This window comes from Mustela nivalis (genome assembly GCF_964662115.1).
Source record: "Mustela nivalis genome assembly, chromosome: 4".
Taxonomy (NCBI): Eukaryota; Metazoa; Chordata; class Mammalia; order Carnivora; family Mustelidae; genus Mustela; species Mustela nivalis.
This window is the reverse complement of record NC_139023.1, coordinates 89572263-89584692: the sequence shown is the minus strand read 5'-3', so window position 1 is coordinate 89584692 and position 12430 is coordinate 89572263. Positions and strand designations below refer to the sequence as shown.

The window sequence follows — 12430 nt, the reverse complement described above, 5'->3', positions numbered from 1 at the left end:
GGAAAATGGGGAGTTTCAAGAAGACAGGTTGCCACAGATTGAGCAGAATATGGACTAAAAAATGCAGGTTTGATTAGCAGTAAGTCATTAGTGATAGAGGAAAAGCGGTATAAGAGGAACATTAGAAATAGGAGCAAGCTTGAGGTAAACTGAAGTATTTAGAAATAGTAAAGGGCCATGGTGTTTGTAACTTCAAGTGGTTCAGAAAAAAATGTTAATGGGTGAATCTGGGTAAAAGATATACAGGTAATTTTTGTAGTAGTTTTAATCTCTTGGTTCTTCTGAACTTTTTGAAATTATTTTCAAATAAATGTCTTAGGAAATTAGAGTACAATGTAAAGTTAATGAAATAAGTAAACAAATGTCAATATAGTAGTACTTAGAGGACAAAGAAGCAACCAAGAGCTTAGTTTTGCATTTATGTTACAGAGCATAAGGAACTAATGATGCATAAGAGAAGAGAAAGGTGCTAAGATAAGAATAAACAGACCAGTAACTGATGGAGTAAGATCTCTGGAGGTAGAAGGAAAATGAAACAAAGAAGGTAGAGAGGCCAGTTAAAATCTTGTGATTTTTTTCCAAAGTATTCAAATTTTATTAACACTTTTTTAAACTGTAAATCAGATCATTGATTAGGTTATTGCTCTTGTATGTTTAGGCTTTATAATTGTAGTTTTGCTGTTATATTTTGAAATCCCTCTATGCAACAAGAGTGAAGATTACATTGTCTAGAACAGCAGTTTGGTTTTATTGGTGCCCAAGCCTATTTTAAATATAGATCATCTTTTCAGATGAAACATATATTTTGGGCTTTTAAACTATTTCTCTATTGGGCTTTTTAAAATAAAGTATCAAAATTAGTATTATTAACTAACGCTTCTTGCCTTGATGTTAAGGTGTCTTCTGTGCCAAGTGTAAAAATCAGACCATTTTAGATTTGCAAAGAACTTGGAGCCAAAATTCCCAGTAAAGACACATGGATGTTTATGTCAGCAGAAGAGAAAAATAACACATCTATTTTTAAGTTAGTTGGAATTCTGAAGTCAAACCACTTGGTTGAATGCCTGCCATCGTGATATTAAAATTTCAAACATATTTATAAGACCTCTGCTGCCTCCTGCTGTCTGTTATATGGATACATTAATAATAGTAAAGAGGTTTTTAAGAATTGTTTTTTCTGGTGTTTGTGAATAATAAACCTGGAATTATGGATAAGTTAAACATTCTGAAGTTAAAATCAAGGTGAATGGATTATTATAATGTAATTTCAACTTAAATTTTCCAGGCTAAAGAATTATTGAAGTTCTTTTTGACATTACTTCCCCTGCCCCCCATAAAGTAGCTATTGAAGAGAGGCTGTTTTATGAGCCTTGGCAGTGGGTTAGGCTTACAAGCGACTAACACTCTTTGGGATAAATTATACTGCCTTTTATTTTTAAGATTTGTATTAGTGTGGCAATTGATAGACTCAAGATAGGTCAGGGGGAAAGGTAAGAAGAATTGATCGTAGCTTATACTTACCTAGTCCTGGTTCTGTGAGTCAGGAACATGGTGAACAAGGTGGGGATATTTACAAGAAGAAAAAACAGTTTTGTTTTCCATGTAATTTTTATTCATTCTCTAGACTTTCACTGAATATCTTTTATGTGCTAGATATTATACTAGGGGAAATAACAAAAAAGGGACATATTGTCCAATAATAAAGAACTTACTGCAGTCTAGTGGATGTAGGAATGTGAAATCTTTAGCAAATGAATGCCAGACTTCTAGTTCCCTTCATTCTACTATCTTAGGTTTTTATTGGAAGGTAACATTTACTGTGTGAGCAATAATATAAATACCTTAGGTATTAAATTCTCATATATATTATATAAGAAATTCAAGATTTAACTAGCAGAGGCTGTTGATAATCAAATATAGATTTTTCACCAGATAATATTTAGATGTTTTGGTCAACTATATATTCCAGTTGAATTTTGAATGACAGAGTAGTTTTATTTAAAAAAATATACCTAGAAAATCAATTTAGGGATAAAAGCCATCTAAGATAAACTTCTTTGTTATTGTTTAAGAAATAAAGTTGCTGCTTTAATGGCTTTGTTTTCTTTACATTCTTCAATTCATAGACTTGGGAGTACAGTCAGGAGTATGAGAATGAAAGGAAATGAACATGAGGAAAATGCCATCTAAAAATAAGGGAGAATACTGAAAACTTACTGGAATTCTACAGAAGTATAGGGAATTAGTTGAATATTTAAGCTAAAGCCATGTATTTTTATATCTTCTGTGGGCCTAGTTTCCTCAGGAGGAGATTTGTATGATGATCTTGGATTTTAGTGGCATATGCAAAAGAGAGCTTGCAGGTAGTAGAAAGAGCACTGGCTTTGGAGTTAGTCCTGGATTGGTTTAAATGCTGTCAATTACCAGTTATATAGCCTTACTTGGGTCACCTAACTTCCTTGGGTATAAAGAGGGGAACTGTTTCACAGAACAGTTGTGACTGAGATTTTTTAAGGACTATTTTCAATCAACTGAAGCAATGCTTTGCCCTCAGGATATTTTTATACTATTAAAGAATATTGAGGACCTCAAAGAGCTTTTGTTTTGATAGGCTATATAAGTTAATAATTACTGTATTATTTTTTAGAAAGGAAAATTTATTTATTCATTTAAAGAATGATTTACTTTACTCATGCATGATTTTGTAACATCAGTATATCCTTATTTGGAAAATACTGATTTGCTAAATTATACAAGTCTTCCAAACGTTGATAAATTTCTTTATATTTAAAAAATACATTTGTTAATATCACCACAAATATTAGCGGAAAGCTTTTCTAATTCTTGAGAAGCTAAAAACTCATGGTGGTGGATAAAAGTTTCCAAAATTCTTATTTTCATCTAAAAACTTAAATTTTATATAATGGCAATAAATAATGCTAGTTGTTTTCCTTAGAAATGACAGGTTCACTTTTATTCTCAAGAAAATTTCTGCCAGATATCCAAGTCTGAGTAACCAAAGTTTATCTGTTATCTTTCAAGTAAAAAATGATGTTCAGTTGTAAAGATTAAATGAAATAATTATTATGAACTCCCTACAACTTGAGTCAGCAGTCAATAAATGGTAGCTACTGAGTGATAGTATTAACATTTTACATGTTAACCATATTACCCTCCCCACACTTTAATTCAGTTGATGTTCCTAATGTTCCTGTGAAGAAGGTAAAATAGGTGTCATTATCTCATATGAATGAGGAAACTAGATTCTAAGGGATTGAGAAGTTTGCTTAAAGCTACTAGCCAGTAAGTAGTGAATCCAGACTTCAACCCAAGCCATCTGTCTTCAAATGCAGGACTTCTGACATTTTGTCAGCAAAGACTATGTCTCAAGGGGAAACACATAGCTCCCTGCAGTCTTAACAACAATAGTGTTATCTGGGCATAGCTAACGTTTTCAAGTGATAATAGAAACAGCTATTTATTTTGTATAAAGTATTCAGAAAAGAGCTATTTGAGCTGAAACTTGAAGAATTAATCTTTGCTAGTTGTAAGAGAATAACCTATTTGTAGGAAACCTTACATAAATTATGGGGAAGTATATGCTCAGTAAATTAGAAAAGATCATTAAATAATTTTTTTTTCTCCCTCCTAGCCTCGGCCTTTAAAAAAGAACTCAAGAATTTGGAAGTAGGCTATAATTCGCATGAGTTCCATCCAGAGTCACATCTACAAATAAAAAATCCTTTGATAAAAAGGTAATCAAATATATTTAGAAATACTAAAATCTTTTGTATTAAATGCATGTATTATAGGAACTCTATCAGGGCAAAAATCCATATTACTACTCTGAAAACAAGGGGTCTACAATGTTATGATGCCTGTATTATTGGGACATAAAAGGACATAGACCTAAGGATATAAGGCCTACAGAGTACCAGGTACAATACATGATTGTTGTAATCCTCATAGCATTTGTAGGAGGTGGGTGGTATTTCATAAGAGAAAATTAGGGGCTTTTATTATAAGTAATTTGCCCAAAGCAATGGAGCTGAAATTTGAATATAGCTCTTATCTACCTTGCAAAGCCTCTATTCTTTTCATCATTTTGCTCTAACTGAATTCCGTGAAGTTTGAGAAAAATAATTTTCATGACAAAAAATAATTTGCAGTGTGATATCATTTATCTTCATATGAGAAATTGTTATCTAAAAAAGGTAATCTTCATTAAATTATTTTTAATTTGTCTACTATCCTTTTATAGCATTGTATATCAAGAGTTGTCTCTATTGGTATAAGCTTTATAATGTTGGTCAAGAAACCTTTTAGGGTATTGAAGTATTTGCTTACAACATTTTTTTCAAGCCTATGCTACATTTTGTCACAAATAAATGTAATTTCAGTGTAAGTTGAAATGAATTTTTAAATTATGCTAATTATTAGAAATCTAATTTTGGTAATGACAGGTGTTTCTAGCATTCCTGTATCTTGGCATACATTTTGGAGTCAGAGAGTGTAAAATGTTAATGGTTACAAATATCTTTCCATCTTTGTTATGTTACAAAAGTAACATCAGGCATATATTGAGAAGTTAAACTACAGGACAAAAGTTTGTTTTTCCTACAATTTTGCCTATTTGTATATGGTGTTTTAGCTTTGTCCTTATTTTTATGTTATAGGTCACATATACGTGAAAACAATGGGAAGTTATTCCTTTCTTCAGGTACACAGATACTCCAGGACAATGCAGCAAGAGAGCATATCCACCAGTCAGGTGAACAGAAACTTGAAACCTCAAGTGAATGCAAATTTTCTGAGTGGCTTAATGCAGAAAATTCTGAAAGAACAGGTTTACTCTCTCATGATGATAATTCTGCTCCTGGAAAGAGAATGAACAGTAATGAAGTAGTCTCATCATCTTCATTGTGGTCTTCACACATGAGACCTGTTGGGTTAAAGCCAGAAACTTCTCCCCTCATCCAGCAGCAAACTATGATGGAACAATGTTGTTCTGAGAACTCTCTGTCTAGGGAACATATAATTCAGTCAACGTACAGGTCTGATGATTGTCAGATGTCAAAATCTGTTAGCCATAATCCACCACCTCCTTTGCCACCAAAGAAATACGCTATAACCAGTGTGCTACAGTCAGAGAAAAACAGTCCCACACCTAATGTCAAACTTATAGAGATGTTTAAAGCTAATTCTTGTAGTCTTCCAAAGCACAGTTTAAGTTTGGATTCAGAATCAGGTTCAGAAATGAGTACATATGTGCGTGATCAAAGACTTAAGGAAACATTTCAAGTAAAAGAGGCTGTTGGCAACACACCAAACCACCTATCAAGCTTTTCAACTAAAGATTTTCAGGCAGATTTGGGTACAATTGTTGATGCATTATGCCAACCAGAAATAGACTCTAGTTCTACTTGTCCAAATGAGACCATTTCATTAACTACCTATTTTTCAGTTGATAGCTGCATGACTGATACATACAGACTGAAATACCACCAGAGACCCAAGCTCCATGTTCCAGAGAGCAGTAGCTTTTGTAATGATAAAGCACTATCTCAGAGTGAAAGAGGGCTAGCACCTGTGTTACACAGCAGTCTTGGTTCAAACTGCCCTTCTGAGCAGAGGTATAAACCTAGTATACACTGTAATAGATAAGTGATGAAACTGGTAGGCTTAGACTTCTCAGAGGCCATGAAAATATAATAGGAATCGACTGACCAAACCTGGTGATATATGAAACTAAAACCATGGCATTTCTAAAGTTATTAATGACATTAATTTTCTATATATATATTTTTTATTTGTGTTGTTCAACTTATTGGGTATTTTAGAAATTCCCTTTGAATAGTTTTGGTGTGCCTGCAAAACAGAAAATAGAGGGTATGCAAAAAGTCACTGCTGCAGTTAAATAAAAATGTGATTTGTTCCTTTGTATGTGGCTGGTAGACCCATAAGTATTAAACTAACCAGTACTCACATATATAGATGGGTAAGTTATGCTAACTGAAAAATACCAGGTGATACACAGTTGGTGTAGTCAAAGCAGTATTTGCTTTATGAAGAAGCACTTTCTAATGGGTAACCAACCGGGAGGGCTTCACCCATTTGTTTTTGACTTCTGTGATAGTCTACTACCTATGATCCCTTTAAGTGTCTTAAAAAATACCAACCCATGATATGGTTATCATATGAATTAGAGGCATATATTCATATGGTATCATATGAAATGATAGCATTTGGAGGGGAGAAGCCTTAATGATAAAGCAGTTTTTTTTAATTAAATTCTTAAGGTCAGAAGAGAAGAAACTTAATTTTGCTCCTAGAACTTCAATCTTCATAATGCCTAGTTAACATAAATTAGGCCTCTGTTATATCGTAAACTTACTTCAGCCATGTAAGTGAAAAGTAAGTAAAAGTAAGTGAAATCCTTAACGTTAGTATATTTATGTGTTACATTTTTTCTAATTTTATATGAAATGTGAAAGGTTTTATTTTGGTTTGGTTTACTTTGGGCTGCTAATAACCAGTGTTAGGAATTAACTTAGGGCCCACTGGGGATCTCACTGTGACTGCCTGAATTTTCCCTGCTATCATCTTAACCTCTCTTTATAGGCTGTCAACTCATTTTAATAATTTTCAGATTCTTGAATCCGAGTATTTCTGGGTTCCAGATCCAATTTCTACTTTCATATAGAGGGTTTAGTATTAATGAAATGTATTAATTTGAGCATCCCTTCCATTTTACTTCTCTAAACAGTCATTTTACCCTACTTTCATGGAGAGGACTTTTTTTTTTTCTTTAAGTAAAAGAATTTTCCATTATCATGATGACCTTCTAAATGAAATTAAGTTACATTAATTGCCTTATTTCATTAGTTGTCATTTTATTTTGTACTAAGTTGGTAAACATATTGTGGCTAAGTGTTGTATTGTCCATGTAGGAAAATTGAGAACTGCAAAATTAAAAATTTTCTTACATTAATAAATTTTATACATATAACTTAATTCTGTAAACTGATTACTAAATTTAATGTTTGACCAACTCCATAAATTAAAATATTCTAAAATGTAAATGATTAAAAATAAGTATTCCTAGATAACTATAAAATAATTGCTTGTAAAAACCTAATCTTACCCAGTTAAGAAATCTTGGTCAATTATTGTCTTCCACTTAGAGAAGTTTTTACTTGCCTTTTCTAACCATAACAGTACGTGATTATTACTTTATGTTCTCTTAACTTAGAAATACTTGAATATGGACTATATTAAACTTTTATCTTTTAAGAAAGCTTATTTTTAACATAACTTTTAGTATGGAAGGCTTGTAAATACTGTAAAGTTTTTAAAATTGTATTTGAAATATTGTATTTAATTACTACTTTTATAACATTGTAAAATATTACAAAATGGGTTTCAAGCATTTTTAGTAACTTTGAAAAACACTGTCTAGTTTTTTTCTAAGATTTCTATTTGGTCAAGATGTCCAGTTAAAAATGTATTATTTGACACCTATACACTAGTATCTTGTATTTAACAGCAGTCTCATAGATATGTATTTTCAACTCAACATTTGAGTTGCAACATCAAAATAGAAATCTCATTTTGGCTCTTTTTAAAAGTACTGTCCAGCTGAAACTACTTGAATCATGTAATAGTACTAACAAAACCAGAAACTGTTTTTGTTGATTCAACACTCCAGTTATAGATTTGAATACATAATTATTAACTATTCACAGGTAAAATAAATTTCTAGAGTACCTAATTTTTGTAGGTGTTTTCTTCTTGTTATAAAATTATGGTAACTTCTGAAATAATGCATCCAATAATTATTGTAATGTTCAAAATACGTATCTTCAGACTGTTCTATTTTTCTGTGAAATCAGTTTCTTTCGGTTCAGAATTTTTTTTAAGATAAACTGATTTTTAAGTTAACATGTTTGGACTTTTCTGTGCATTCATAAATTATGGCTTCCTCTCCTCACATGTTGATTATGTATTTTATGAGAAATGTAAATCAACTTAAAGTTCAAGGGTACTTGGACTATCACTAATTATAAAATATTATCACTAGAGGCTCCTAAAAGTATAACTGCAGTGAGGTCTAAAGCAGGGCTCCTATAGGAGTTGGCAAACTTTCCATAAAGAGCCACATAATAAAATAATTTGGTCTTGGTGGACCACAGGGTCTTTGTAACAAACAGCTCCAGTTCTGCCACTGTAGTGAGAGAAGCCATAAATGGTATGTAAGTGAATGGCATGTTTGTGTTCTAATAAAACTTTGACATTGACACATGGGTTTCATATAATTTTTACATTATGACATAGTCATTTTTTTTTTTTACAACCGTTTTAAAATGTAAAAATCATCCCTAGCTCATAGGCCTGATCAAAAGAGGCAGTAGGCCAGATTTGGCCCATTGGCCAGTTTGAGGATCCTTATCCTAGAACATAATTTATATTAAGTAACCTTAAAGACCTTAAATAAATAATCCTGTAGTCTCTGAATGTATCCCCATGCCATTTAGGGACTAGATACATGGAGATGTTTCTATCCTAAATTTTCAGGTTCACAGACAACTAAATACTAAAGACTTTGCCACAATAACTGGTCAAATAACCATTTCATTTATATGAAATTAAGTTTTTGAAACTTACAAAGGAATTTATCAGATTAAAACATTGATGTTATTCTTTGTTTTCATCATAGCAAGTTTGCCAATTTTTCTTGGTGTCCCATTCATCCTTTAGCCTTACGCAGTTAGTTACCCTTTACTCATTTAGCCTTCAAGTGTGGGTGCTGTAAGGACTCACTATACTTGAGATGGCACAGTAGGTATAATTTCTTATTCATTAGCTGTAGAAACGACTCAGCCCTCCTGCTGGAACCATTTTTGTATGCCATTTTTAGTCATGTCATAACAGCAAGACCTTGCTACATTCCCTCTGCTAGAAATTTTCAGAATATTCAGTATTTGTGGTAGTAGGCTGATTTCAGGCTCAGAAACATAGTACGGATTATAAAATTTTGTGTATAACCCAACATTAAGCTACATGAGAACTGGTAATCCTTTCTAAACCCTGCTACTTACCAAGTAATTTGTTTAAACAAATGCAAAATCCAAAATCAGACCAAATTTAGCTACATAATAAATATTTATTGGACAAAATTATTAGCAAACAGCAGAAAAACAGTTCATACTGTTTGGTATACTCAATAAAATTCCAATTTTGTGTTTCTTTAGATGCATCGACCTCTGCATAAAAGGTTCTCTCTCAAGTAGATGCAATACCCTGGATGCATAATTGTTACCTTGTACTTGGCAATTGGCAACTAAAATCTTCCAAAATCAGTCCTGGATTTCATTCTAAAGTCATTCTAAAAGAGAGAAGGTATAGAGTTCACCAGATCTATGCCCTATTTCTAAGGGAGGTGAATATCCTCAAAATATTTAGGCAATTCACATGTATCAAATGTCACCAATTTCAACAAGAGCCCCTTTCTAACATCCATTACATAAAGAAGTATCTGTTATGTAATAGGAATAGCTTCCGAAGGGCTTTTAGTAGCTGCTTTGGAAGTGTGACCTTTCTGATTAAACACTAGCTGATCACTCCTAGAATGTAAATTATTACTAACACTGTTAGATAAATAAAAGAATGCAAGCTCCATGAAGGCAAAAAATTTTTGTCTTTTTTCCTCACTACTACACCTGGCCCAGAGTAAGTGCTCAAATATTTGTTGAAATGACTTTGCTGAAGTATTTAAGGTACAGACATTATTTAAAAAACAAACAAAAAGCCTCATATTTTGGCAAGCATTCTTTATAAAACCACAAGAATAAAAAATGGGTTTCAAACACAGTCCTATTTTAGGGAAGTTCAAGAACTTAAAAGGAAGGAAGGGGACATCCAGGTAAGAGGACATGCACAGTTGGATAGTATGCTTTCTCTGGGACTTTATCAATCTGGTAACTGTTAACTGAGGCCCACTTAATTTAAAAATTAAACTGTTACTTACAGCCAGTACACTGTGGGCCTGCATTTTCTGTACAGCTCTAACTCCTTTTTTTCACCCTTGTTTTTAAGTAATTTATTTTTAAATACTTCATCTTAATATTTTACCACATTTTTGCATCATACTAAACCCGGGTTAACACTTAAACTGTTAAAGGCAAGACATTACCATATTTCTTAATGAATACCCTAAACCTTTATGTATAAATACTTTAATATTCAGCCCCTATAAAGCCATCAGATGTTTGAAAAGCTTTTAAACATGAATCAGAGTAATTTTAAGAACTTAGCTATGAATGGGTGAGATCATTACCCACTTACTATAGTCCCCAAAAGGAGTAACAAGAGTATGTAAAATAAAAAAAAAGTTCCTCCGAGTTTGAAATTCTGTTGCACAACCCTGTCTTCTTTGTTCAAGAAGTTTGCAGTCATTTTCAGAATCCACTCCAGGAGTCAACTTCTTAATCTAGACATCAGGCAAACCATTCTGTAAAAACCAAATATTTGTCAACAATGTTTCCTCCTTCCAGATTTAATATTTTAGACCCAATACCTGAAAATCTAGATTGTCTCAGTCACTTTCCTGTTCCTAAATGATTTATGTATTGATAAGAGAGAAAAAAAAGACCTGGACTATTCCTCCTACTGCTTCCATTTTCTTTCTTCTTCTTTTCATTTTTCCATCCAGAGCTGAAAACTCATTAAAACAAAACAAAACACTGTATTTGAGGTATCATTCTCTACCAAAAAAGGAGGGGAAGTAGAGGAGAGTGAAAACTCTACAAATAGTCTGGCAGAGTATTTTATAGAAATATCCACCTCTTCCATTCACTCCACTCAACCCTCTGCCTTCTAATCTAACACATCCAAGAAATCAGTGACAATGGGGTCTTAGATACGAGGAGGTCATGCCCAAATCTTTGCCAAAATTTTGGGGCGGGGAAAGAAGACATAATTGCCTATCATGGATTGCAAACTCATAAGCATAATGATTGAGAAAAGTTAATTTATGATAAGTCAACAACTCCAAAGTCCAAGAGAGCTCCCTAATGTCCAAATGAGCTGCACTGCTTTTCTTCCACAGCCCCGCCCTTCAACTCCACTGCTGCTCTCCTGAACTTTTCCTATCACCTCAGTCCTTGTCCCTCTTCTTGTTCTGCTCCCCAGCGCCTTCTCTACTTTTCCCCCCCTTATCCTCTTCCGAAAATGTCTTTTCAGAGTCAGTGGCAATGAAAATGGAGAGCAAGGACTTCGCAAGTGGAACCTACAGAATTTTGTGATTTAACAGTTGGGTGTTTTGGGATGTGTGGGTGTAAGCAAAAGGGGACAATCAGAGTCCCAGGCTTCTGGCAGGAGTACTGAATGAATAAAGTTAACATTTACTGAAATACGGACACTGAAAAATAAGTACATTTTGGTAAGAAGTTAGTAGTCGTTCAGGCTTGGACCTGTTTGAGATACCTACCTGGCCTCCTAGAGGTCAAACTGTAGTTATAGTAACAACACCTTTAGTCAAGCGCTTGCTGTTGCCAGGCAAAAATGCGAATCGCTTTTAGAGAAAATCCTCATTTAATCCTCGCTACACCCCTATGACCTTGTTATTATGGCCCCAAATGGTAAATGGAAAAATAAAGCTCAGAAAAGCTAAATAACTTCTTTAATTTTTTTGTGGTAGTGCAGATAGTCAAATCCAGCTCTTTTCAATCCAAAACAGAAGAAAAATTAGGAAGCCAAGTTTCTCCCACACCTCTTTGAAGACGCTCACTGAGGTGCCAGGGAAGAACACTTTCACTCCAGCCTCAACCCGACCCAAACCACCCGCCTCTCCACCCCGCCATTCACCAGCTATATTATCGGGCATACCATACTCTCTGGAATTCGGTTACCTTGCTCCCCACCCCCCCCCCCCCAAACTGTGGTGGTAAACTCCCTACCGGTTCAACCCTGCGTTCAGAGTACTCACCATGGTAAAAGGTAGACGAAGATAAACAGCACTACATCGAAGAGGATGAAGAGCCAGAGATCCAACCAGTAGGAATGCTTTGGAAACCGGTCGGCCCGGGATTGAGATCGCACTTCGTGGTTCTGCTGCTGCCTCCCAGCTTCATCCAAGCCTCGCCGCTCCCGAGGACCGTCCCGACCATCTTCCGCAGCTGCGCCCGCCTCCATCTCGCACCAGGAACCCCACCACAGACCGAGCAGCCAGAAAGACAAGGACCCTACTTCCGCGTTTACCTTGCCCTAAACCCGCCCCAGTCTGGCCGCCTACGCATGCGCGTTCCTCATCGCCGGAAGCGGGCCTGGTTCCCTCTTCTTCCAACGCGCAGGCGCCGCCCGAAAGTCCACTGTCTCCGTGACAGCCGGCAGGCAGCTCGGCCGCCACCGGGAAGCGGAGTAAGCTGGTCCG

At 34.7% G+C, this 12430-nt stretch overlaps 2 protein-coding genes across 4 annotated transcripts in view; one reads left to right on the top strand and one right to left on the bottom strand.

Moving 5' to 3' along the window:
- USP53 (ubiquitin specific peptidase 53) overlaps positions 1–8299 on the top strand; it is a 68179-nt gene extending 59880 nt beyond the window's left edge. For all 3 annotated transcript variants that reach the window (XM_082727369.1, XM_082727370.1, XM_082727371.1), the window contains 2 exons: positions 3653–3755; positions 4677–8299. In XM_082727369.1, coding sequence (XP_082583495.1) covers positions 3653–3755; positions 4677–5664 — 1091 coding nt within the window. In that variant the 3' untranslated portion in view covers positions 5665–8299. The remainder of the gene's footprint in view (positions 1–3652; positions 3756–4676) is intronic.
- Positions 8300–9143: 844 nt separating this feature from the next.
- ARLN (allregulin) lies at positions 9144–12354 on the bottom strand. Its single transcript, XM_082727391.1, has 2 exons — positions 11987–12354; positions 9144–10510 (listed from the first exon to the last, which is right to left on the bottom strand). Coding segments are annotated over exons 1-2 (207 nt in total). The 5' UTR covers positions 12193–12354; the 3' UTR covers positions 9144–10509.
- Positions 12355–12430: the final 76 nt, after the last annotated feature.

Excerpts from the sequence above, each read along its gene's own strand:
- ARLN (XM_082727391.1), bottom strand. The coding sequence starts at position 12,192 with ATGGAGGCGGGCGCAGCTGCGGAAGATGGTCGGGACGGTCCTCGGGAG.